Genomic DNA, 26,103 nt, shown 5'->3' with positions numbered 1-26,103 from the left:
TGGGCAGGGAACAGCGTTCCTGCACCTCGGTGTCTAGTCATGCAGGCCACATGGCCACGGAGACTGTCTGGGGACAAACGCTGGCTCCCTCAGCCAGGAAACGGAGAGGAGCAGCGCCCGCAAGAGTCAGGCATGACTGGACGTCACGTCCAGGGGAAACCTTTACCTTTTCCTTAAAATGGCCAGAAGGTTTCATGTGACTTCTTTCTCCCCCGTCCCCCAAACAGGTGGCTTTCTCGTCCTTGAATGTGCTGCTCCACACACAGGCTCTTCTCTCAACCATCAGCTATCTCATGGCGGTCATCCCGGGAAGGGGCCAGGATGCTCCTGATGCCCCATCTCTGCAGAAACTGGATGAGCAGCAGCATAAAGAGACTGACTCAAAGAAAGGTTGTGTTTTTTTAAAAAATCTCTCTGCCTGTATCCAGTTGCTGCATTTAGAAAAGATTACCCTCACTGGTCCATCTGCATCACGGTAAAAAAGTGTTCTAAAAATCTCTTCCTGACAGTGGCAAAGCCCTGCAAAGACAAGGATGTGTTTCGTTTCAAGTTGCTCGCCCAGTTAGATGCCTTCTGTGTAAATCTTTGTGATGAGAAGAACAACATTGCTGAAATCAAAATTCAAGGTAAAGGGGAAAGCGAGGGGGGTGTTGGCTTATTTACATCCTGTGTTTAAAATGAGCTCAGAACTTTCCCATGATATATCAGAAGGCCTTGATTCTAATAATTTTGCAGGTTATGGCTAATTCCTTTTTGTTCCTATTTCTGGCTCAGGTGCAAGGTAGGCAACAAGCTTGAACACACGAAACTGAAATGGCTTTAAAGCAATACAGTTTCGGGTGGACCTGAAAAGCACCACATGGTCTGAAAGCACAAGATGCTAAAGGAGAGCAGGCCTTAGTCTTGTTGATGGCTGGGTCGGGACCATCCGGGCAGTCCTGTGCACCCTGCATTGAGTTGCATGATAGGTGGGCCATAAGGCTATTAATAAGCAGAGGACGTGAGGAGAAGAGACATACTTTGGGCCCCAGGCGGCACTGAAATGGCTCCCCAAAGACAGCATGGAACGAACGTGCAACCTGGGCCATTGGTGTAAGACACTCCCCAGGCCCTGTCAGGTTGAGGTGGTGCCTGCAGTTTCTAAAGGTCCTGCTAGAATTGTAATTCTCAAGGGCTGACTACACACAGAACCTGTGTCTCAAATATTTTTCCCGAACAGCCTCAAAACCTGTATTTGCAACCAGGTGGGCACAGTGTTGTTGACATGTTAGGCTGCTGATCTTTGCACCTATTAACAGCCTTGCATTTTTTTCAAGCAAGCCTCGCTCGCTCAGGACCATTAGGCTTGCATGACGGTTGGAACTGAACGTGCCAATTCTCCCCTTTCAGGTCTTGACTCATCTCTGTTTCTTCAGTCCAGTCAGACCACATTCTACGCACGGTTAAAAGACATAATCGTTACAGATGTCGATTCAAAGACAATTCATAGAAAGGTATCGCATGCTAAGGCGATTCTCATTTTAATATCTGATGTCACTCATGGAACAGTTTTTCATTAGGGCTGATTTCAAAGTGGGGAAAATGTATGCAGTACTCACTATTCCAGGCATGCAGACTAGTTGGAAGCTTTTAGGATACCATGAATAGGTTTGTAAAGTACGGGGTTCCTGTCTAGGAATGCTTGCTGGCTTTGAAAGACTTGATGTAGGAAAGGTCAGCAGACACCAAGAATCCTGCCTCCAAAGTGGGTTGAATAGAACTACCTGCACATCACACCTGAGCTGGTCTATCTACTCACCAAGATCGCACAAACCTCTGCGACGGTGCTGGGTGGTCCCTGCATGTGCTTGAGTTCGGAAGCACCGCACCATGGGCGACATGCAAGCACACAGCTCTGGAAGTGAAATTGCCTGCACACTCTCCCTTTTCAGGCGGTTTCTATCGTCGGCGAGGAGGTCTTCAGTTTCAACTTGGTGTTGTTTCCGGATGCAACTGACGGGGAAGCCTATGCTGACATGTCCAAAGTGGATGGGGCGCTTTCCCTCCGAACGGGCTGCATTCAGATTATATATCTGCACAAATTCCTTATGTCGCTCCTGGTAAGACCGGCAGTTAGTGGGGCTTCATTTTAATGGTTCCATTCGTAGAGGGCAGGAGATCCAAGTCCAATTGGATTAGTAGGCTGGATGATGCGATGAAAAGAGGTTGTTTCTCTGGGTTGCAGGGGGCTGAGAGAGAAAATTCAGCATGATGTTACACCTGATATTTTCCTTTCTGTGCCTCTTCTCAAAACCTGAGAGCAAATGTTTTGGTATCCTGCAACTATTCCTAGCTTGGCCTAGCTTTAAATGTACAGAAACTCTCAAGACATTTCTTTGGTAACTCTGGATGGACATCCCTCTTCAGTGGACTGACAGGCTCTCTGGTAGGGAGAGAACTTTTACCTCTGTTGCTGCCATCTCTTGACAATATTGGCATGAAAGAATTCTGGCTCTGAGTGCCCAAGATCTCTGCTGAAGTCCTCTAATTTTGTCGTGTTAATGGGATACATTTTCAGTAATATTAAAATAGAACAATATTCTCCAGCCATCTTTGGGGGAAGGAAAGAATGCAATATAACTAACAAAATACAGCACAGAAGAAATAAACAGCAGTCTTTCCCCCTCACCTTTCATTTTTTGCAGAATTTTCTGAATAGCTTGCAAGTTGCCCAAGAGGCCTTGAGTGCTGCTACAGTCCAGGCTGCGGAAAAGGCCGCCACAAGTGTGAGGGACCTCGCTCAGAGGAGCTTCCGCCTCGCCATGGATATTCATCTTAAGGCTCCAGTTATCCTCATCCCTCAGTCTTCACTTTCCTCTAACGCTGTAGCAGTCGACCTTGGATTAATCAAGATACAAAACCAATTCAGCTTGGTGCTGGCTGAGGGCTGCCCACTGCCTCCCATCATGGATAAAATGAATGTAGAGTTGACACAGCTGAAGATGTCGAGGTGAGTGAGGCTTTCTTTTTCTGTTTATGGCTTAATTGGAGCCGTCAGAATGCTGCTTGGGATCTCTTCAGTCTCACTCTTTATTTTTACTTAGGACCATCTTGCAGCCAGGTTTCTCGCAGCCCGACATCCAAATTCTCCATCCTATTAATCTGAACCTTTCTGTGAATCGCAACCTCGCTGGAACATGGTATCACAAAATACCAGTGCTGGAGATCAAAGGGCGTCTCGATGAAATGAATGTGAGTCAGTTTCTCTTTCAAAGGTGTGCCTGTGTACCAGTTGCTATTTTCACAGAACTTTTGGGAAGATGTTAGGCCCTAGGCAGTGGAGACTCCGGCACAGTGCCTGGGATCATCCCATCTGGCTTAGGTAGGAAAATTGTCGGGGCGCTGCCAGAATCACAAGCTACTGCCAGTTCTATCCACAAATGCCCCTAAGAGTTCTCTGCTTGTTAGGGGCTTTCCACAATACAGCGCAAGAAGCAACGGTGAGTGCCGCACTCATCTTTTTCCTTTATCCCCAGAACATCCATAACTGACTTTGATTTATCCTCCAGTCTTTTGAGCCACGAACTGTATGCTTTGCTGTTGACAAATCTGGGGTGAACTGAGGAAGCCATCGCATGTATTAGGGTGTCCCTTAGTCACAATTTATTGGCAAAGGCAGGCTTTCCAGGTGAATAACCCCTCTTGTGGATAGCTTAGTATATTCCTTTTCACTGGAGGTTGACCATTTTGATTAAAGAGAGAGAGACTGATTTTCTACACTACCTTTCAGATTATCCTAAATCAAGAGGACTTGAATGTTCTGCTTAAAGTAGTGACAGAAAACCTTGCTGAAGCAGATGAAAGTATGAGCGGTGCCAAACCGAGAGCACAAATTGGAGGTAAGAAGTTAATATCTGTCAAGTCTTCAAGGTAAAATGTGTGCGTGTTCTCATTTCTTTGTAGACAGCTTTTTCTTTGAGATTTCTCCTTTCATTTCTAGGACCTTTCATAGCCATGGGGAAGAAGCAGTCCTTCCATCACAGGAGGCCTTGAATCTCCTGAACAAATGATATTCTTTTTAGATAAAAGCTTCAAGGCTGTTTTAACTTATTCAGTCAGCACCAATGAATACTGTAAAGCTAAAGGAAGGACTGCCTTCTCTGCTTGAACAAGACTTTTTTGTTTTCTTTTTTCCCCGGATAACTAAAGCCGCTTTGTTAGTTACCTTTATTAGAAGCATTTTAATTAAAGTATACCTGACAATCCACAGGCAGTCTCTTTATTTAAAAAGTGAATAAATCCCAGTGGGCAACACCATATTATGAATGGTTTTTGTTGAGGAATAATAAATATTGAAAAATACTTTGCAGGAGAAATGGTTGCATCAGAGCACAAAAATAGCAGGCATTATTTTTTTAACAATCCAGGTTGGTTAGGACAGAATTAAAGACAGCTAGAAGTATTTGGCAAATGAACTCTAATCATGCTTCTTCTGAAGTGGAACTAATCTGTCCTTATAATTCACAGGTGGCACAAAAGACATGGCAGAGTTGCTGGGAGCTGAGAAAGGTATTCCATCAGAAGGTAGCGTATTTGGCACATCAAAAGAAGTGTTAAAGGAAGACATTACCAGTATGCTGCTTAACTTCGAAATTCAAAGGGTACGGAACCTTTTTTGTTTTGTAAGCCTAACCATCAGTGCTTTTGGGTGGGATTTCTACCTTTCTCATCAACTTAAAACAACAGTCTCTTACAGTGGGCCTTTTTGCTGTGTAAAATATGCTTTTTTGGAGAGAGAACAACCCCTTGAGATCATCTCTAATTATAATGCAGTTCCTCTAATACGTTTTTATTTTCTTCCTCAGGTTGTAGTAAGGTTGATGAAACAGGTCGAGAAGCAGAGCTTCCCCTTGCATATATTAACAGTGCTGCAGCTTGGAACAGAAAGCCGAGTTAAAACTCACGATATGACAGCTACAGCATATCTCAAAAAAATTGAAATGAAATGCCTGGAATTCACCGGTGAGTGTGGCGCAATAGAGTGTGTGGCAGAGGAGGGCAGCTGGATGATGCAGGCAATTCTCTGCGTGGCCCCGGTCCCCCACGCCTTCTGACAAGCCCCATTTCTGCATTGCAGCATTGATTCCCTGTCCATCGGGTTATTTGCAGCTGTGTTTAGATGCTCTGATTTTAAAGCGAGCTAGTCAAGACCCCTCTTTGCCAAATTACAGAGTTGGTTGCATTAACGATCTTGCGAAATAAATATTGTGGTGGTAAGCAGCTCAGGGACCTGTAAATGCACCTTGTCTTTTATTTACAGATGCCAAAGGGGATCCACTGAATATCATTAGTTCTTCAGATGAAACTGGCAAGCATCTTTTAAAGCTGGAGTATATAAAGGTGACTGATTTTATCTGTGCATGTTTGTTCCACGTTTACAGGAGCTGAGCAGAGCTGTAAAGGGCAGGACATTTTGGAGAGCGTCCGTTCATAGGGCCACCTCGAGCCAGAGGCGGTGGCACGTAAAAGCAATTCATTGCATGGCGGGATTGTATAAATCACGTCACAAGGCATGCGAAGAGCACAATCACACTCTTTATAACGGTCTCCAGTTAGGGCTCCAAAAGATGCTTACCTTTCAGTCGGGCGACGATGTGTTTCTGTGACAGCCTCAGCTCAGGCCCCCAGGCTTGGTCTGGGTGAGCAAGGGGGTGTTTGCGTGCATGTGCAGAGATAGGGAGAGAGTGGACTGGGACATGTGCCCAGAGCTGCCTGTGGCATTAGGTACGGAGGGCCTTCTGCTTGAAAATGGCCACGGCCTGGCCTTACTTCAGCTCATGCAGTAACCCAGTGCTTCGGTTCTTTGCTTAGGCCGATCCGGATGGGCCGCAGTTTGAGAAGGTCTACGAAAGTACGAAGCAGGCGTTAAAAGTAAGTCTTGAGCTGGACTGCTGAGCTGTTTGCCCAGAGCAAGGTGTGCTTGGGGTGTCGCCTCTTAAAAAAACCCAATATCGTAAATGTTCTGCAAAACAGTAAAGAAAGAGCAGGGTCATGTAAGAGAAGAGCTAATGTTAAGCTCTCACTGGCTCCTCTGATGTCTCCCTTAGGTGTCTTTTTCGTCACTAGACCTGTTGCTGCACACAGAGGCCTTGCTTTCCATCATGAACCTTTTCACTTACGCCTCAAGCGGCCTTGCAGCTACCGATAAGGGGGCGGGGGCGAAGACGCTGGTGGAGGAGCCCAAAGCTGTCCCCGCGAAACCAGGTATTCTAACACAGCCCCGCTCTCTGAACTCCGATAATGAAGGCCTGCGGGGATGAATTCATCTGCAAGTTGCCGATGGCTTTAGCAGGGGAAGGAAAAGGGCGAGCCGCACGCTACGCTCGAAGCACGCGCTCCGCCACCGAGCTAAGGCCTCGTCCTGAAGGGCTTTCCGCACAGGCTAAGCTTTACGAGTCCTGGCTCACGTGCTGCGTGTCTGAGTGGCCGTTCCAGACCTCTGGCCTCCCAGCTGGAGAAAACAAACACTGTGCAAATTGCCACGAATGCGTAGGGAGTCCCATTGCAAGGTTCAGAAAGGGAAACTGATGCTGGCCTCGAGTCACTCCCTTTTCAGACTTGGGGGTGGGGTGTGTGAAGGGGTGCCTCCCGGCTCTGTGGCCGCTGGCCTTCTCACAGGCGCCTTCCTCCCGCACAGCCCCCGGTGCTGCAGCGCAGAGCGACGTGTTTGACTTGAAGCTCACCGCCGCGCTGGGCGCCTTCAACGTGCGGGTCTGCGATCAGTGGGGAGACATCGCCGACATCCGGATCCAAGGCAAGTTCCCTCCGACTGGAATGCTGTAAGGAGCAGGGAGAATTGCTCCTGTCTTTTTGCAAGTGCAACCCCCGTTGAGTGCTTGAATGGGTAGGATCAGCATGTGTCCTGAAATGAAGGCCAGTTCTCGCTTAACGGAGAGGTTAATTCTGCCCAAGCGGTTCTGGGCGGTGGAGTTGGCATCTGGAGGCGAGCCGTCGGCTTCCAGCGGCTGACGCTCTTGTGCTCTGGGCTTCTGGAGGGAGTGCAGAGCTGCTCGCCCGGGCCCCCAGCACCAAGCAGGACTGTGGCAGTCTGGCTTGGCCTCTGCTGTCAGGTTAGCAGCTCCGGGCGGGCCGGGGGCGACAGGAGCAGGGGAGGGCTGCTCACCACAGGATAGCTACGTGCTCCTCCCTTCAGGAGCCCCACTGTGTCTTAGCAAATTGCTTTTGGTACTCAAATGCTGAATTTCCCCCCTTTGATTTTTGTCCTGTTTAGGTATGGAGGCATCTATTTTTACCACGGTGAAGCAGACGGAGGTTTTTGCCAGGCTTCAGGACTTCGTAATAACAAACGTGGACCCCAAGACAGTTCATGAAAAGGTGAGTTTCAGAAATGTGTTGCACAGCTGTGGCGGGCAAGCCCCGTGTGCATCCTGGGCGGGATGGATGGATGGATGGATGGATGGATGGATGGATTAATTAATTGATTACACACTTTTCCTAACCTGTCTACCACTAGTGTCTCAGGATGGTTTACAGTAAAACATGAGTAGAATAAAAACCCCAGTTAAGAACAATTAAGCATTAAAATGACGGGAAAATAAAAAGGTTTTCGCCTGACGCCTGGTTCAAGGAAGTCAGCAAAAACGGAAGGAGAATCAGTAGCGGCAAGAAGTGGGGTGGGGCTGCGCCTCCTTCCCCGCGCGTTTCCCTGCCCACCTGCCGCTCGCCAGGTGGAGAAGCTGGCCCTGGCCGAGGGGCCGGGTGCCTCGTGGCACGTCACAGCCTGCTCTCCTCCCGAAGTCCATGTGTGGCCGCATGCAGGTTCACTTGGGTGCCGGACGGCTGCGGCTTGAGGTGGAGCGTGTGTGTCACGAACGCACTTCGAGTGCGCGTAGCAGCAAAGAGATCTGGAAACACGGCTGGGTGATGCTTAAACACTGTGCAGACTCCGTTTATAGTTAAGGTGCTCTTTCGTTTGTTGAAGGACCTGCGCCTTATTTTTCCTAATGTCTTCTGAAGCTCCTATTTCTAAAATACCTGCCACAACCTGATGAAAAAAATTCTGAGAGATGTACTGCAGAGGTAGAGGGAAGCAATGGCTCAGCCATGCCATCGGCCGGGGACCAAAGGCTGCTAAAGGCTGCTGGGAGGTGGCACCTTTTGCCTCCCTAGAAGAGCATCGGAACTGGGGGGAAGCAACCTGGGCCCCTCCTTTGGCCAGAGAGGTGGCTGCAGAAGCTCACTTCCCACCGGGCCAGAAAGAAAATACTTAGATGCCTGCCCTGGTTTTTCCCCTCCTCCCTCCTCAGTACTTAGCTTTTTCATGCCACTTCATTTCGACGACAAAGCCAACGGCAGGGGTTACCTGCGATTAACCTTTGCAAGCTGCTTTGAGAGCCTTTTCTGGCCAAAGGGCAAAATAAGATGCGCCATCATAACAGGCATGAGGCCTGCAAGAACCTGACTGTGGTGAATGTGGTCTTTGCAGACGGTCTCGATCGTGGGAGACGAAGTCTTCCGATTTGCCATGTCGCTTTATCCTGACGCGACGGAGGGAGAGGCGTACAGTGACACCTCCAAGGTGGATGGCCAGGTGTCCCTGAAAGTGGGCTGCATTCAGATTGTATACCTGCATCAGTTCTTCATGTCACTGCTGGTAAGACATGGTACTCTCTTTCTCATTGGTGTCGCATTTCCATTGTAAAATGTGTCCTAAAAGCTGTTCCCAAACAAAGACTCACTTTTTTTTCTGGATGAAGCCTGAGAAATGCAACCCCCCCCCCCCGTTGCCTGGAACATGCAGCATCCTTTCGCATCCCTGCCTCTTTCCTTTTGTGGGCGTGGTGCTGATGGGACATGAGCCTTGGCAAGAGTGGGACGCCACATCGAGGTTTCAGGCACGTGAATCCTTGACCTGCCACCAAAAACCGGAAAAGAAATCAGGGTGCTGTTTGCTCACTGCTGCATCACGTGAACACGTCTTGCCAGGCTGTAAGGAACATGTCGTCGTCTGGGGCTGAATACTGTCCAGTCCGGTCAGTTGATTAACTTTGCGGCTTGGAGGGACTGTTCATTTATGACACGGACCATTCTGCCTTTCCACAGAACTTCCTAAATAACTTCCAAACGGCAAAAGAAGCCCTGGGTGCTGCCACCGTCCAAGCTGCAGAAAAAGCTGCTTCCAGTATGAAGGACTTTGCTCAGAAGAGCTTTCGCCTTTCCGTGGACATCGATTTGAAAGCTCCAGTTATATTGATCCCACAGTCGTCTGTGTCTTACAACGTGTTGGTAGCCGACCTTGGCTTGATCACAGTCCGGAATCGGTTCAGCCTGGTCCCTGGAGTGGAATCTTCTAATCCCCCTGTGATTGACAAAATGGATGTGCATCTAACTCACTTAAAAATGTCAAGGTATAAGTGCTGCACTCTCCTTTCTCGCTTGAATAGAATCCTTGGCCGAAAGAAAACAATAAGGCAGATGTCACACTGGGGGAGAGCGGAGCACACAGAAACTTTCCACGATCAGCTTAGTGGGATTTTTGCCATGGGACGCTGCTTTAACATAGCTCAGGAAAGCTGATTCCCAACCGGAACATGGAAATAGTTATAGGGGTGGGTCATCTGAAGGTGGCAGCTGGGTTTGATTAATGGGAAGCAAAAAAAGGAAAAAAGAATAAGAATGAAGTGGCTTTCCAGAGATGAGTAACATGAAGCTTTATATATTTGTGTTCTCCGTAGTATCCAGTTGGTTATCAAAAGACTGAGGTGGGAGGTCATTGCTCCATCCGTGACGGAGCATAAACTTTGGTGCCGGAAACCCCAGGTCCAAGTCGCAGTCTCTCCGGGGGGGAGTGATCCACCCACAGGGAAAGATGGACCTGGTAGGCCTTGGAGTCGTGCAGCCAGCCAAAGCTTGTGCTGCTAGGCTGGATGGACCAGGGCCTGGCTCTGACTGGGGCACCTGCGTCCACATGGGCCTGCCTCCCATCGTCCCTTCCCCTTGCCTTGCAGGACCGTAATAGCCAGTGGTGCTCAGCCAGAGATTGAAATTTTGCAGCCAGTAAATATGCTTCTGTCGGTGGAGAGAAATCTGGCCGCAGCATGGTATCCGCAGATCCCGGGGATTGCGATCGAGGGGGACTTAAAGGCTATGGAGGTAAGGTCCTGGAAGATCGTGACAGAACCACATGCCATGCAGGTGAAGCCGGGGGGGGCGAGTCCAGCTTGGACTACGTCGATCTTGGCTGCACCAAGGCTCCTGTTGCTGCAAAAGGGGCTTCTTTCACAAAGCATTTTGCAGCTAGGCATACCTCCCTCTCCAGGTCAGACTGCTTTTCCTGACTCTTCCCAGGCGCATGTTCGCAGGGCCAAACGCCCATAAAACCAGAGCGGTTTCTGTGATGCTTTCCCCCAAGCGCTGTGACCCCAGGAAAGCCAGCGGGCATTCCTTGGCCCACTTCACCCGCATTAATGCATCACAGGGACTGGGAATCAGTCCCGCATTTGTTAAGGGTGGCTGTGAAGATGGGAATTGCAATCTGTTGTGTTTTGCTTTGGAAATGGGCTTCCTAGATGCGAATAATGGATTTTCCTACCTTGCAGATCTCCCTCTGCCAAGATGACTTAACACTGCTCATGAAAATCTTGTTGGAAAATCTTGCTGATACAGGCGCCAGGGTCGCACCATCGACCTTGCCAGAAGCTCCGGGGCAGAAATTCCAAAGGGGCAAAAGTGAAGCTGTTGCTGATCTCGGCAAAGGTATTTTTCTTCCCGAAGCTGAGCTACTTTTTTGTAAACTGGGGTCTGACAGAAGCTCTTTATTTTGCCATGATCATCAGCAAGGTAAAATAGAAACATGAAGCCTTGAGCAGGGGTTTTGAGCATTTTACGTATCTCTTTATAATTATTAAATGGGAATAATTCAAAGCATTCATCTTCAGGGGCCACACTGCTGCTGCCTTGAGCATGCATCTTTCATTCCTAAATATTTCAGGTACGGTGACCGCTTCAGGAGAGAAAGATCTTTGTGAAACTCCCCCGAAGGAGAATGTGACACTCAAGTTTCACTTTAACTTTGAATCCCTCTCCATTGTGCTCTACAATACCGACGTTGATCAGGTCTGTGACATCCTGGCATGTAAATTAGTTTTGTTTGTCTCTGCTACATACAGGCTGAATCAGAGCAACCTAATGTGGGATGCTATCCCATCATTTTAAGACAAAGTCAGCTGAATTTAGCATGGGTGGCTGGCAAAACACGTTCCGTGGATTGCCTGATTGATTTTCCCATGCAGCTCCACACTTCCCCCCTTGCCTCCCTTCTGCTCAAGTCATTCCTCTTCCTCTCTATTTTTTAATCTCCGTTCCTTTTTTATTTTGCACGCCTCCTTCTCCCTCTCATATCTCTATGCAGAAATGTGTTTTAACGGAGGTGAAGTGCAAGCTTGCTCTGGGGAATCTTTCACCAGACATTTAGTACTGCCAGGCCTGTGGCACATGCCCCAGTGTGCTAGTTGGGGCAATTTGGCAACATAAACTTTGGCACGCATGGTGCAGCATCAGAGACAGAGGGGTTTTACACACTTGAGAACCAGATTCTGGGTTGCCATTCTAATTTCCGTTCCTTGTTCATGATAAGCATTGCAGCTTTTACAAGAGAGGTCCCTGGATTGGCATTTCTTTCCCTTTGTAAACTTAAAACCCAATTGAAAAGGATTTGTGCTTTTCTGTACTGCACCGAGCTAGAGGATAGCAAAGCATTTCCGGAGAGTCTTCCGGGCTCCACGTGCAACTCCTTGTCTTGGCTCTTCTTGCACACTGCAGGAATCTCAGCTTTCCCTGCACAACAAGAGCTCACGCCTGGGGGAGCTCCGGCTGCACCTCATGAGGTCATCTGGGCAGATGTTTTCAAATGGCTCTCTAGACTTCAATACCAAGCTGAAAACATGCACGCTGGATGATCTGCGGGAAGGGATCCTGAGGGCAACTTCTAGGTGAGTTACCTTGCTATGTTTCCTAACACCTCCTTTTGCCTGTGGATTCTAGAGACTGAGAGATAGCATGATTAATACTTTGAGAGCTCTTACCATAACTATGTGTCATACATGAAAAAAACCAGATTGCCCCCCCCCCCATTAAGCTTTATTGTCTTGGGCTGCAGTTCCCAAACTTTTTTGGTCATGGAACCTTTCTGGAGACGCTTATTTTTGTGGAACCCTAATTCTATCCCTGATTTTTACTAAGCATTGTGAACCCTCAACACCTGTCCTCATCTGCTGCTCTTGTCTGAGTGCTCTGCATAATGTCGTAGGTTTGGAAATAAAGGGAAAACATTTTAAATATAACAAATGAATAAAGTGATTATATGATAATATCCCAAACGAATTCTTTGGATTATTCCAACACTGCACAACAGAGTCCTGGAAACCAAATGATGGGATGCATTTCCTGGTTTGCTGCTTGGAAGCCAACTGACGATCGAATAGTTGGCCTTGTGATTCTATCGTGAAACTTGTTTTAAATTTGATTTTTGAGATTTTTTGCAGAACCCCTGTGAGGCTTTTGTGGAACCCTGGGGTTCTGCGGAACACAGTTTGGGAGCCGCTGGTCTAGGAGACCATGCAGACAACCGAGGGGAGCAGTTGATAGTGGTAGATCACAGACTAAATTTGGCCACCGGTGGTGTCAGTCTCTCTCTGTGTAGCAGTTGCCGCGGACCACAAATGTGGACGCACCAGTGCACTTCCTGCTCCTTGTGGGCTTCTCACAAATGGCAGCCAGGCACCGCACAAACGGGACGCTGGACTCAACGGGCCTTTTGTCTGAGTCAACGAGGCACTTCCCATGTTGCCGTCTTAAGCGTGGCAGGTTCTGCCTTTTCGTATCCTTTTCATACACCACTTCATCAAAAGTAGTTTGGCAGAAATAAAAAGCAAACGAGAAAGGTGAAAGACGGATCCTCATGATGGGTGTTGGCATATCCGTTCTGCAGCTGCTTTATCCTGACCATGCGTTGATTTTTCAGGATGATAGATAAGAAAGACGGTGAAATGGACAGTGTCATGATCGAGATCAACTACAAGCAGAATAAAAGCAGGAGTGAAATCGTTGCTGTCCTGGACAAGCTGTACCTGTGCGCCAGCGTGGAGTTCCTATTGACGGTAGCTGATTTCTTTGTCAAGTCAGTGCCTGCAGCCTCACCGGAAGCATCTACCCAGTTTCAGTTAAAGCACACCACCCATGGAAAACCTCGGCCGGAGAAAGGTCAGCAAAGATAGCGCATCTCGGGATTGCTGCTGTTACTCCAAAAGCCATAAGCACAGCTGCCATGTTGAAGCTCCTTGGATTCACCCAAGATTTATGATGGTGTGGGCCAGGGTCTTTGTGCATCAAATATGGCTTTGTGAGAGCTGTCCGTGAAGTTTCTGGAAAAGTAAGATTATGATCCCCTGGGGGGAATTTGAGAAGGAATTCGTAACATAGTATGGATCCTTCTATTGGCACAAGGAAGAAGAGCTAGAATCCAGTGGGAATTTTGCCTGCTTGTTTCTGCTTTCCTTCTCTCTCTCTCTCTCTTTCCCAAGTGCAAACCAAGGGTGAACTTTCGGAAATGCAATGCTGCCGCAATAAAAATGTCAGTGCATACGTTTGATTCTACTGCTAGGTCAATAATAAATTGAATTTAAACCTTATAGATGGATCTCCATGGCCCAACATGACCATCTTAGCACGGATCATGGATCCCGAAATCGTGTTTGTCGCCAACTTGACAAAGGCTGGTGCTCCGGCCTTAGCAGCCTCGTTCCAGTGTGATTTCAGCTTGTCCAGCGGCCCCCACGCTCGGCAGATGACCGCCCAGGTGCTCGACCTCAAAGTGCTGGCTTGCCCCTTCCTGCGAGAGAAAGGGGAAAAGAACGTCACCACGGTAAGTGCGTCCCCGCACCTGGCAAGCAGCTTTGCGCTCGTGGGAACGCCTCCTGCGGCCTGCTTGCCCTCTCCTCGCCGTGCCGGGGAGCTGCTTCTCCACGTGTGGCTGGGCGCAGAATCAGAGGGGTAGCTCCGTGTCTCCGTTCCCCTTGCACGGCACGATCTCGGGATGCTGCTTCTTGAGGCCTGCAGCGTCCACGAAGCTTGCCTGGTGGTTGGTTGCGTTCGGCAAAGGGGCCCTCAGACTTGCATCCGACACTTGCTCCTGGCAGCCCGTGCCTCTGGTTTGCCTTGCTTTGCTAACAGAGTTGGCTCCAAGCGCTTGAGGGCAAGATCTGCCCAGCAGGCCCTTGCTCAGGGGGTTGGCTCCCCCCATGACATTCCAGCCACTGTCACTCAGCTTCCTCTTCTGCATCATTGCAGCTGCTGGGCTGCTTGATGGAGAGCAAGCCAGGCAGTGATACCTCCGGGCCCCTTCTCGCCACGGCTGTGCCAGGCAAGGGAGAGAATGAGAGGAGGCCGTAGAAGAGAGAGAGCCCTCCAAAGGTACCTGGCTATGCCTACCCAAAGCCAGCGAACGAATTGCCCCTTAGTTAGTTCGTTGCTCCTCCTGCCACAGAAAGGAATAGATTTTACGAGCTGCTTGGCATTCATTTTTCCTAAAACAAGTTGCTTTAGTGAACTTTAGTTTTGTTGCTATATCAAATTCTAAAAAAATCACGTGTATGTATGTGTGTTAAATTTTAAAATTTTATTTTTTGCTTGTGTTGTCCAAGGTTGTGCAGCCATGCTCTTTAATTATGGAAGCCAAGATGGATAGTTCAGGAGTGACATCTGTGATTCTGTCACTAGATGAATTTATTGTGAAGGTGGGTCAGCCTTTACTGTATTGACTTCATTACTCCTGTATTTCCAGAATGCTGCTTTCAAATCTATCTGTTGCGGAGAAGATAGCCCTGGTTTTCTGTGCATTGCTTTTGGTTTGGAGAGGTGGGCCGGCTTTTTTTTTAGGTTACGTGCTGATCAAGGGGAAATGCTTTGGCACCGGCTGGTTCAGGGTGTTGGTGCGCGGCAGCCGCTGCTGGGGCATTTCATGGCATTTGCCCTAGTTCTGTACCCAGGCGTGCAAATATTCTCCACCCGCACCAGCTCATCTCCGTTCTGTCTTGCCAAGTAATTGTTGATGCTGATTGTCAGTCGCACAATCCTGCTTTGATTTGTCTTTGGAGCTTTTCAGTCCATTGCAGTACTGCTTCTCCCCTTCAGAGACAGTCCAGCACACGCAAGGAAACAGCAATTGTTGGCATGAGGGAAATGGATAGAAAGTCACCGATTTCACGCAGCTTGTGCCACTCAGTGGCTTCTAGTCCTGGCGGCTAGAGATCATCTCCCGGATCCCGAGCACTTTGTCCCTACCCGACCGTTGCTGGGGAGTGTGTGGCAGCAGGCGTGCCACCTGCTTGTGGATCTGGGCCGCCAGAACCTGATGCCGCGCTTGATGAGCCTTCCGTCTGATCCAGCAGGGCTGCTCTTTGGATTTCAGCCTCTTTTCTTGCATGGTCCAGTTGGTGGATACTGTGCTGAGCAGTGGTGTAAGGTGACCCATCTACCTTTCGATACACACGCACACTATATAAAATGCAGCTTTGCTTTCCTTTTCAAGATTTCGCCAATAATTCTCAATACTGTGATGACGATCTTGGCTGCCATGAAGCCGAAGCCGAAGGATGAAGAATCCGAAGGGGCCACCTGCGGAACGGGGAATCTCTGGGAGACCAGGTCTGTCGACCAGTGTCGGCACTGGTTTCTTGGGTTTGACATGGCCACAGAAGCGACTGAAACCCCCCAAGAAGGCGTGCAGGAGAGGGAGAAGGAAAACTGTGAGCTGCACATTGCCTCTGTCCAGATCACCCTGGAGTGCGGTTTGGGTCATCGTACCGTTCCGCTGCTACTAGTAGAATCTACTTTGGGCGGAACGGTGAAGAACTGGTCTTCCCTCATGGCTGCCACTGCAGACGTGACCCTCGAGGTGGGTGAATGTAAGCGATGCGTCGCGTATGATGTCTGAACGTTGCTTTTGTTGAATCCTGTTGTTACTCGGTCAAGTGCTGATTGTTGCCAATTAGTTTTGGGGGTTGATTCCCATGTAGAACTTTGCTTCTATGTTTATGTGGTCCTAAAGTTGGGGTACAGTTTATCAAAATCAAAATTAAGAGGTTTGATGCTGTAATTTGCTGTATTCCAGGTTCACTATTACAACGAAACCTATGCTGTTTGGGAGCCCCTGATTGAGCGAGTCGACAAAGAAAGACGCCAGTGGAACTTAACAGTAGAGGTAGGCAAACTTTTTTTTAAAATTGGCAGCTTCAATCTTTTGTGGTCTTTGCAACCCGCTAGAAACGAAGAGTTGATATTTGCCATGAGGTCGTTTGGCAAAGCTGGCCTTCCTTGTAAGTCAGCAAACATCTGGAGTGGCTGACGGGATACAGGGCAGCAGCATGCACACTGCCATATGCTTCCATTACGCCAGGATTAAACCCAGATATTTAAACTTCAACCCTGTGCTGTTTCACTAATGGAGTGTATTCAAGTTACTGAGATGCTCAGCTCCTCTTGCAGCGCTTGTTATTCAAGACTCTAAGCATGGAGAGCGGGAAGGCCTTAGTAACTTTATGAATTAGAAACTTTTTTATTTTTATTTTTTATTTTAACAATATGTATACCCCGTCCTTTACAAAACATCCCAGGGCAGCTTACAACCCTACACAAATCAAACAATAAATAAATACAACATAACACAACAAGTGAACAGAGAGCATAGCTGAGCAGAACAATGTTAAACTCTAGTTAAAATAATTAAATATTAAAATGTTGGGCAAATTAAAAGGTTTTTGCCTGGCACCAAAAAGAATGTAATGTTGGCAAGCTTCTTCTAAACTTCTAAAGCAAATATTTATGCATCTTAGACCAAGTCCATGCTGGCAAAAGCCTTCTTGCTCCTTAAAATGTTCATTTGTAAAATTCTTGATGATCCATTTATCATCTTCATTTTATCTAAAGTGGCAACATTAATAGCGGTTCAGGGCACAGCCAAATGGTCTCCCAACATTGCCCAGAGGTGCCCTGATTTTCTGGGGAGGGGGCTGGAGCCCCAGCTCTGCGACTTAGGAGCGGGGACTCCCAGTGTCAGCCCTCCACGCTTCTTCTCAGCCAGCCTGGGAAAGTCTTGCCAGTCATCCCTCCAAGTCTGGAACTGAGCCCCACAGAGGGCTGAAGGGCCATGCTTCACGGGAGGCTGGGCCAGTGGCTTTCCCTGTACCCAAGCAGCACCCCTGCCTCCTCTGTTCCCTGGTGCTTCATCTCGGAGGCTGAAAACTGGGGTCTTGATGAAATGCTGGCACAAGGCAGCGAAGACTGCCGCTCGCAGTCAGCTCGCCTTGTCCCTCACGCACAGGGGACTCGGGACCGTGCCATTAACAACGTGGCTTGAGACTAGCATTCGGCTGGCCATGCACTGGCGAGAGAAGCGGGACGGCTGTTTAAAGGGAGCCCGGATGGAAGGGCTGCCTGCATCGTTGCCTCCACTCTCCAGCTTGCGCAGATCAAGGTGGCAATGTTTCGACCGGCTGCTGTTCTCTTCCAGATGAACACAAACCCTGTGCAAGATAAAGGCTTGTTGCCTGGAGACGACTTCCTTGTGCTACCGGATCCCCAGACGGTCATAAATATCTCTTCTAAGGATACCATGAATATCACCATATCCAAGTGCTCGCTGGCCGTCTTTAGCAATCTAGCCAAGGTAGCCTTGCATGCGTCGTAAGGTTCAGAGTCCATCTCCTTTGTTCTCAGAAGGCTGGGTAGCTCTCCCCCGGCTGGCGACCTGCTGCCACCCCAGCCAGGGAGAGGAGTGGTGGGTGGTGTGGAAGCACCCCGTGCTGAGCTCTGCGGCCAGTGATGCTCACGTCCGTCATTACTTGGTTCGCTGCAGTTCAAACGGTTCCATTCGCGGAGGTTTCCAGAGCAACCACTGGTTCGGTTTTGCTGGATGAGGCTCGAGGATGCAGAGAAGCTGTTCGGCCAAGGCTGGGCTGCCAGCCCTCTCTTCGTGGCTCCCCACACACAGGAGGGAGCTGGTGTCCCACTGGCTGTGCCCCTCTTGGAGACAACTGGTGGCAGCTGATCTGGATTCGCAATCCACGAAGCCTGGCTCTTCTTGACGGATGCCTTGTCTCCTTCGCCTTAGGGGTTCTCGGAAGGCACTGCTTCCACTTTTGACTATGCTTTGAAGGACAGGGCTCCGTTTACTGTGAAGAATGCTCTGGGCATTCCTGTGAAGGTGCACACGTGCAGAAATCTCCAGGTCGTCGGGTTGACCGCAAGCGATGACATTCATGATGTAGGAGCCGGCCAGCACTTAGACCTGGACTATTCCACCCTCGAGTCCCAGCACAAAGGGAAGCTGTCTGCCCTGCATCGCCAGGAGAGCTCTCTGTTCACGCTGACCTTCGGTAAGAGGAGCGGGAAAGCTCGAGGTCCTTGCCTTCAGTGCCATTTTCTTTGCGGAAAGGCACGGTGCCACTCAGTCCAACAGAACACCTGGAATTCATGCAGCATCAGTTCTACATCAGCCTGGGTTTTGTGGTTCTGAGCTGAGGGCTGCTATTCAGCAATGCTTATTTCAGGAGTAGTGAGACTATTGTCCTCCATTTTCATTCTGAGCTTTACCTTTACAGAGAAAATTCTGAACATGAACATTATGGGGATGGTAGGATTTAGAATAATTTTAATTTTATCAGTATTAGCCTGGGTATTGGCTTGAACAGCAAACCCATTGCATAGCAAACTGTGTGGAGCAGTTTTGAGTTTACTTTGGAATTGTTCCACACACTGAGAAGGAAAACAAGACACAGGCATCAGTTTAGGAAACAGAGGATTAGATGCATGACAAATAAAAGTGAAAATCTGTACGTAGGCTGGCACTTCAAGTAGGAGACTGGACTTAGGGCCCCTCTACCTAAAAGCTGGCACGTCACTGCCAAGGAAGTTTTGGATGTTTTCTTATCCTGTACTGGCCTGAAAGGATTTGGCTCCAAGAAAGATAGATTGATAGATTACGTGCCAGCCTTTTAATCTTCAGGAACTGCAACACAACTGCCCAAATCAGTGCTAGGAAAAAAAGCCCAGTATGGTGGGGCAGGGTTCCTTAAGCCACCTCACTGTTGCAAACAGCGCCTGAAGGATACACGGAGGTAGCCGGCGTCCCCATAACCAAGCCTGGCAGAAGGCTGCACAACGTCAGGAATCCTTGCCACGACCACTCGGACTCCGTTCTGGTACAGACGGATGCGGAGGAAGGCAACAAAGTTATCACCATACGCTCGCCTCTGCAGGTAAATAAACGATCGCTTGGTGCCCATTGAATGAACGGACGATGTGTGCGCCGAAGCACTCGGATCCCAGGGCACGCTGCAAAAACGTCACCTGGGAAATCGCACGCTTCCTGGGTTTTAATGTGAGGTGCCCTGCTCGTTGTCGGGTGCTGGTTGGGAGAGGGGCCCCGTGGCTGGGGACTGGCATTCCCCTGGCACATCTCCGAAGTGGGATCACATGGCATCTGCTGAGTGCTGTTGTGGTGGTTATATAGCACCATTTGTGCATGTGGGACCTGAAGAAGAATCAAAAGGGGTGGACACGCAGATGGAGGGGAAACAGTGGAGAAGGGGGGCAGAAGGAAAGCAAGGGCAGAAGGGCTGAATGAGCCGTGCCGGGTGTATTTCGTTCACAAACGTGCAAAAAAGGGCTGTTTCTCATTTCAGATCAAGAACCACTTCTCTATTCCATTTGTAATTTACAAGCTGCTTCAGAACACTGACCTGTTGCAGCCCATAGGCGTGTCGAAGCCCGAGGAGGAATTCCACGTCCCACTAGACTCGTACAGGTAAGCGCTTTTGCTCGCCTGGTTTCTGGGGTACTCCTGCACTTACAAAGCCTCTCAAGACCGGGCTTCTGCTCTGCCTTAGGTGCCAGCTCTTTGTCCAGCCCGGTGGGGCCTTGCAAGGCAGGTTTGAGCCGTCGACCACCTGCATATCCTGGAGGGAGGCGCTGCACAGGAGCAGGGAGGTCACGAGCGTGCTGCGGTGCCCGTCCACGGAAGTCAGTTTGCTGCCTCTGATTGTGAACACCGCTGCCGTGCCCGACGAACTCAACTTCATTGCAACCCATGGGGAGAGCTGGGACCCAGCCTACATCCTTCACCTGTACCCCACCCTCACCCTACGGAATCTTCTGCCCTACTCTTTGCGCTACCTGCTTGAGGTACGCACCGAAATAGCTCAGAGAGCTTCGGCCGTGCAGTGGGGTAGAAATAAGTTTCATTTTGTATTGATTGACTGAGCTTGGAAAGGGCCTTCATTCTTCGTGGGACTGTTAGTGACACCTCCATAAATGGTGGCTCCATTGGAAATCTGAATAGTGATTCACCATTTTTAAAAGCTGCTTTTTGTCCAGTGCTTCTCGTCTTGCGATGTTTTCAGTCGGCTAGTGGCGCTGACGGGCCTGGAGCTGGTACTGGGGCGTGTTCTAAAAATGCCTCCAGCAGGGCCTGGCTAGCTGAATGGAAAGAGAACAACATGACTACAAGATATTTATTGCTAATTTCTAAACACTTGAAACTACAAGATATTTATTACTAAATTCTAAACACTTTTGTAACATAATAGACAATTTGAATGGCTTATGCTTCAAAAGTGTTTAGAATTTAAATAGACCATTTGAATAGAATATCTTGGGTAAGATTGTTGCCATTTTCCTGAATTTCTCTCCATTCCATTTTTAAATGTGTTGAAGGAATAGCTTATGTTTTTCTTTGTGCCAGTTTTTACTGCTATTGGTTCATCTTTAACCGTTGTCCTCCTAATATTTTAGCGTCACAAAAAAATAAGCCGGTTATAAACTTCCCAAAAGGTTGCAGCAAGAAAACCTGTTCTATGGTACAGCACTCAGGCCTCCTTCCACACCTGTGGGCCCCATGACCAGCTACCTGAAACCGGGCAGGTTAGCAGAGCTAGTTGAAGGAAGCTGCAGTGACTTGCTTCCCTGCAAAAATGAGCAGGCCCCCCTTCTTTTCAGGCTTGCTGTGTAGAACTGCCAGCCTTCTCTTGCACAAGTAAGGAGCTCCATTTGCACTAGCATTCACAGAGGAGTGTGGCAGCAGTGTGGAGCCTGCCCATTGTGTTTCACGGCTCTTATAAACGTTCCAGGTTTTAATTCTTTCTAGAGCAGCAGAAAGGGTCTGTAATGCTTCATGAGCGGAGTTGTCCTTGTTTTGCCCCAACGTCGGTTGCAATTTTGCAATGGTTGATGCTTCTTTTCAGGCAACAGCCGAGTCCCATGAGCTTCTGGAAGGGAGCACGGCCGACGTGCTTCATTCAACCATCAGTGGAGAAATCATGGAGCTGCTCTTAATGAAATATCAGGGTAAAAACTGGAATGGGCGCATCCGGCTCTTTGATGCCCTTCCAGAGTTCTTCCCCGTGTGCTTCACCTCGGATTCGGCCGACGTGGCAACAGTTGACATCTACGTCCACGTTCGGAAAGAGGGCAGCCGCATGGTCCTGTCGGTGTACAGTCCTTACTGGATCATCAATAAAACCTCTCGGGTTCTGCAGTACCGTGCTGAGGACGTGCATGTAAAACACCCAGCGGACTTCAGGGATATTATCTTGTTCTCCTTTAAGAAAAAGAACATTTTCAGCAAAAATAAGGTATGATCCCAAAAAAAGTTAACTGCACAATGCTGAGGATTTTTCTTAATTGATCAACTTTATTTGAGAGGAGGAGAGGGATTTATTCCAATCGGTTATGTATGACTCCTTCTGTTATGTTAATTTTGTGGAAGCTTGTATGAGGTGTAAGCTAGCTAAAACTGCTATCCATTTGATTTTGTGGTTACATCGTGCAGACGGTTTTTCTAAATTAAATTGAGAACCTGAATTTTTTTAAAGTCAAAAGCTCAGAGTTCTCCCTCCATTTTCGAAGTACGAAAAAGCAATCTGAAGCCTACTTTGGACAGAATCTCAATTTAACACCATTTGGCAGAGCACCAGGGTTCCCGAGATGGCCACAAGTGTGTAAGGTTTGACATTCTGGATTATTTTCTATGCTTTGGTTTCCAGGTTGGTAGTTCTCTTTTCGTCTTATGCTGGTGTCCTGAACCAAAGCACAGAAAAAGGCTAATTTTACTTAGAACCGGGCAAAGTTACTGTGAAACAAGCATGCGGTTTCTCAGGTGGATTGGAGGGGGGCATTTTTTTCTGACTCTGGCCTGCCATCACCTGTTCTTTCTCCTTTCCTTCTCCCCCCACCCCATGTAGATCCAGTTAAGCATCTCAACCAGTACGTGGTCCAACGGCTTTTCTTTGGATACAGTCGGAAGTTATGGATGTGTGAAGTGCCCGTTCAGTTCCATGGTTTTCCTGGTAAAGCTCTGCCTCCATCCTTCTTGCTAACACCAAATATGTGTACTAACACCCAGTTTGCTTTTCAGAATGTGCAAGCTTTCTCCCCCAGACACCTGCTCCTCTTCTCCTCCGTGGCTCCTCTCCTTTTGATATCTGGGGTGGGGTGGGTGGGCCTTGGTGTAGGGATGGAAACGGGGGGTGGCTTGGTATTTTTGAAGGGCGGGTGGGTTGTTATGGCCGAGTCTTGCTAGCTCACTCCGTATCCATGAGTCAACCCAAAGAACAAACATGGGTGGTCTTTTGTTGCCACGGCTGCACGGTTTGGAGGGCGTTTCCGTTTCAGTTTCATCTCAGCCAATGGTTCCAGTTCCTGCATACCTGAGAGGTATGGGAGGAACGGGGTGTGCTCATTGGGGACATCATGTGGTTTTTATACTGATAATTTTAATTTTATATTATTATGTTTGTAACTCAATGTATTTTTTGTATTTTTCTATTTAATGGTAATTTATTATGTTCTATTGTATTTCAATGTATTTTATTGCGTTGTAAGCCGCCCCGAGGCTTCGGCAAGGGGCGGCATAGAAATGCTATAATAATAATAATAATAATAATAATAATAATAATAATAATAATAAATGTGGTATGGAAATGAAGGGAAAAGTGGGCTTGTGCGTCAGGAAGAACACCAGGCTGGGGTGTCCCACAGGAAAGTCCTGGAGCACACACCGGGGCTGCCAGTCACTCAGGGTCCGTCCTCGGCAAACAGGTGGCTGCCTCACCTTTTTAGACAGGTGATCTACCTTGGCCTGCACCCTTCCCAGTTTGAATGGTCACACCCAAGGAAAGGTAAAAATGGCCCAAACATAATTTAGTTTGTCATATCAGATTTTATTTGATGCCTAGAATCCTATGGTAGGAAAACCTTTTGAGATACAAATTTTAATAACAACATCACTCTGCAGGTTGGTGTCAGCATTAAAATGAGCAGCTTCAATCTCACCCGGATCGTAACGTTGACGCCATTCTACACCATAGCCAATAAATCTTCCTTTGAGATAGAAGTGGGCGAAGTTGGCGCTGATGGTTCGCTTCCTACTAATAAACTGAGTTATTTCGCCTCTTCAGAGGTACTATATTTAAGCTGCATTTCTCACTTTAACTGCTTGGCTTTGAATGTGAAATGTTCTGAAGCAACTGTGATTAATCTGATAGCCGGAGCCTTTAGCCCGTTCTTCCTCAGACGTGTTCCCCCACCCCAGATATGTTTGACTATGTCTCCTATAATCCCCCGGCCAGATCAGACAAGCAGGCTCAGCTTGAAGGTCTGGAGGGCATTAGGGTACAGAAAGCAGTGGCAGTCTTGAAAATGTCTTGCCAGGACCCGGAGCAAGAGGCCTTCCTTGTTCCCTCCTCTGCTAAAGAATAGTTGTTATTGCTCTTTGATTTAAAAATATGCAGAAGTAACGAATTCATACTCACTTTCAAATATCACGCCAAACTTAATGCATCTCTCCCATTAGCTGGAGATTATGATATTGATTCCTTGAGAAAGAATTCCAAACATAGCTAGAGTACTTCCATTTAGCCATCAATTTTGGGCAGAGGGGGGCAGCAAAACACCAGGTTTTAATTTGAAACTCTTATTTTCCCACCAGTGTCTTCCATTTTGGCCGGAAAATTTGTCTGGCAAACTCTGCATCAAGGTCATTGGCTGCGACCACTTCTCCAAGCCATTCTTCTATAACCAGCAGGACAACGGGACTTTATTGAGCGTGGAAGAACTGGTAAGGATTGTAAATGCCGTCAGCATTTTTCAGGTACTCAAGGTGACACAGAAGGTGCAAGCTGGAGCCGGCAAACAGCGGAGGCTGCCAGGAGGGGATGGATCCTGCTGCCTCCCACCCACTGTGCTTTCCTGGTGACCAGGGCAGGGGTCCAGAGCAGTCCCTGCCTCCCTCAACAGCTGTCTCATCCCTCTGTATGAAATTCCTCATTGTCCAAGCTATCAAGCGAGTGCTTAAATAAAAGGCAGCAAGACTCTTCACCCTCAGTGCGATCCGAGCAATTTCAAGAATGGAGAAGTTAGTAAGCTCTTTCCACCTGGCGGTTTGGTGCATCTCCCTGCGGAGGTTTCCCAGAACCGGGCAAGCCTGGCCTTTGAGATTCTCCACATGCTATTTCCTAAAGCGATGGGACCAAATCCAGGGCCACCTCGTTTAATCTCTGATCAGAGGGAAATGTGTGCAATTGTGCAGATACACTTAGGGTGTCAGAGATTGTGGTGATAGCCAATTTGCATTGAACGGTTCCTGGTGATATACAAATAATATTAGCCCCTGAATCAAAGGTAACTAGTTTAACCAGATGCATAAGAAACACAGCCCTAAATTGGGGTATTTTAAAGATACTGTCAGAAAGCTGCTGTCTGCTCTGAAGACAAGATTGTCGTACTTCGTGTAGACCTGTTTGTGTGGCCACATGGTTGCCCCATTTTGGTTGCCCTCGTCTGGGCTCCAGTGTCCACAACACCGAATGATCGAAGGGTCTTTTGACCAGCAGTGCTCCCTGGCTGCTCGCTGCCATTGTGACCTGTGACAGTGATGCTGAGACTCGAGTTCCTTTCTGTACGGTGTCCATTTGCATCCCACAGAACACAGGCATCCTAGTCGACGTGAACGTGTCCGAGCATTCGACGGTTATCAGCTTCTCAGACTACCACGAGGGAGCTGCTCCAGCTTTGATCATTAATCACACTCCTTGGTGTGCTCTGAAATACAAGCAAAGGTATGTGGAAGTCTGCTTCTGCCTTTCGAAAGAAACGGTGGGCTAAAATGCTTGGGTTGCGTTACACTTTTGTGCAGCGGTATTACTCACCTTGTGTTTTCATCCATGCAGCGGCTCGCAGGCAGAGACAGAATTAAAACCAAGGGAGGTGAAGCTGTTCACATGGATGGATCCCACCGGAATAAGAAAACTAACCTGGACGTATGCGCACAACGTGGGTGAACTCGACCTCCTTAAGGTATTTTGCATCCACAGAGAACCAGCTTCGTTATCCAGGCCACTGTGCCCCATGAAAGCAGTTTGCACACTTGTACAGATGGTGCGCTTCCCTTACGGCTGCCCCTCTCCTTGTGCGCACACTGGTTATGTTGCAACAGGTGGGGGCAATGCTCGTTCAGAGCCCGCATCCGAAGCAAGCTTAATTCTTTAAGTCTCTTTCGCCGCGTATTCCCAGAGGCAACTCTGGAGCATTGTGGGCCTGTGCACCGCTTTCCCTTCATACTTCAACACGGTGGCGCTTGCTGCTGACGTCACCTAATTTTGACTTAAAACGTGTATGTCGGAGCCGTGGCTTCGCTGCAGAGCGTTGAGCCCGTTTCTTTCCTTCCTGCCAACCTAGGATGAATGTGGCCAGTTCCCTTACAACTCCAATACGCAGATCCACTGGGTCTCCTTCTTGGATGGCCGGCAAAGGGTGCTGCTTTTCACAGACGATGTGGCCTTGGTTTCCAAAGCACGGGAGGCAGAAGAGATGGAACAGCCTGACCGGGAGATACACCTCGCTCTGCACAGCCTCGGGCTCTCGTTGGTCAACAACGAAAGCAAACAGGAAATCTCGTACATTGGGATCATCAGGTACTGTGAGTAAGCCGTGGCTCCTCCCTCTCCATTCGCAGGAATTCTGTTGCACTGAAGCAACGAGTCATTTGTATTT

At 48.5% G+C, this 26,103-nt stretch overlaps 1 protein-coding gene across 2 annotated transcripts in view; it reads left to right on the top strand.

The window, feature by feature from the left end:
* The window catches only part of VPS13C (vacuolar protein sorting 13 homolog C), a 75,129-nt gene that overhangs the window by 29,820 nt on the left and 19,206 nt on the right, over window positions 1-26,103 (top strand). For both annotated transcript variants that reach the window (XR_006415538.1, XM_044438615.1), the window contains exons 29-65: window positions 228-390; window positions 510-626; window positions 1,390-1,493; window positions 1,932-2,099; window positions 2,685-2,989; window positions 3,084-3,231; window positions 3,770-3,878; window positions 4,507-4,640; window positions 4,845-5,001; window positions 5,300-5,379; window positions 5,851-5,910; window positions 6,087-6,243; window positions 6,677-6,793; window positions 7,271-7,374; window positions 8,486-8,653; window positions 9,103-9,407; window positions 10,008-10,152; window positions 10,599-10,755; window positions 10,991-11,115; window positions 11,821-11,990; window positions 13,022-13,260; window positions 13,692-13,921; window positions 14,700-14,792; window positions 15,587-15,952; window positions 16,169-16,258; window positions 17,567-17,722; window positions 18,167-18,431; window positions 19,153-19,313; window positions 19,740-19,861; window positions 19,944-20,238; window positions 21,297-21,686; window positions 22,296-22,400; window positions 23,348-23,512; window positions 24,041-24,169; window positions 25,036-25,169; window positions 25,281-25,407; window positions 25,789-26,024. Coding sequence is in view for 1 of the 2 variants with exons in the window: in XM_044438615.1 (XP_044294550.1) it covers window positions 228-390; window positions 510-626; window positions 1,390-1,493; window positions 1,932-2,099; window positions 2,685-2,989; window positions 3,084-3,231; window positions 3,770-3,878; window positions 4,507-4,640; window positions 4,845-5,001; window positions 5,300-5,379; window positions 5,851-5,910; window positions 6,087-6,243; window positions 6,677-6,793; window positions 7,271-7,374; window positions 8,486-8,653; window positions 9,103-9,407; window positions 10,008-10,152; window positions 10,599-10,755; window positions 10,991-11,115; window positions 11,821-11,990; window positions 13,022-13,260; window positions 13,692-13,921; window positions 14,700-14,792; window positions 15,587-15,952; window positions 16,169-16,258; window positions 17,567-17,722; window positions 18,167-18,431; window positions 19,153-19,313; window positions 19,740-19,861; window positions 19,944-20,238; window positions 21,297-21,686; window positions 22,296-22,400; window positions 23,348-23,512; window positions 24,041-24,169; window positions 25,036-25,169; window positions 25,281-25,407; window positions 25,789-26,024 (6,296 nt within the window). In the remaining variant the exon portion in view is untranslated. The remainder of the gene's footprint in view (window positions 1-227; window positions 391-509; window positions 627-1,389; window positions 1,494-1,931; window positions 2,100-2,684; window positions 2,990-3,083; window positions 3,232-3,769; window positions 3,879-4,506; window positions 4,641-4,844; window positions 5,002-5,299; window positions 5,380-5,850; window positions 5,911-6,086; window positions 6,244-6,676; window positions 6,794-7,270; window positions 7,375-8,485; window positions 8,654-9,102; window positions 9,408-10,007; window positions 10,153-10,598; window positions 10,756-10,990; window positions 11,116-11,820; window positions 11,991-13,021; window positions 13,261-13,691; window positions 13,922-14,699; window positions 14,793-15,586; window positions 15,953-16,168; window positions 16,259-17,566; window positions 17,723-18,166; window positions 18,432-19,152; window positions 19,314-19,739; window positions 19,862-19,943; window positions 20,239-21,296; window positions 21,687-22,295; window positions 22,401-23,347; window positions 23,513-24,040; window positions 24,170-25,035; window positions 25,170-25,280; window positions 25,408-25,788; window positions 26,025-26,103) is intronic.

The sequence above is a fragment of the Varanus komodoensis genome, unplaced genomic scaffold, assembly GCF_004798865.1.
Source record: "Varanus komodoensis strain SLA01 unplaced genomic scaffold, ASM479886v1 scaffold33, whole genome shotgun sequence".
Lineage (NCBI taxonomy): Eukaryota > Metazoa > Chordata > Lepidosauria > Squamata > Varanidae > Varanus > Varanus komodoensis.
The sequence above is the reverse complement of the archived record's forward strand: the minus strand, read 5'-3'. Positions and strand labels throughout refer to the sequence as shown.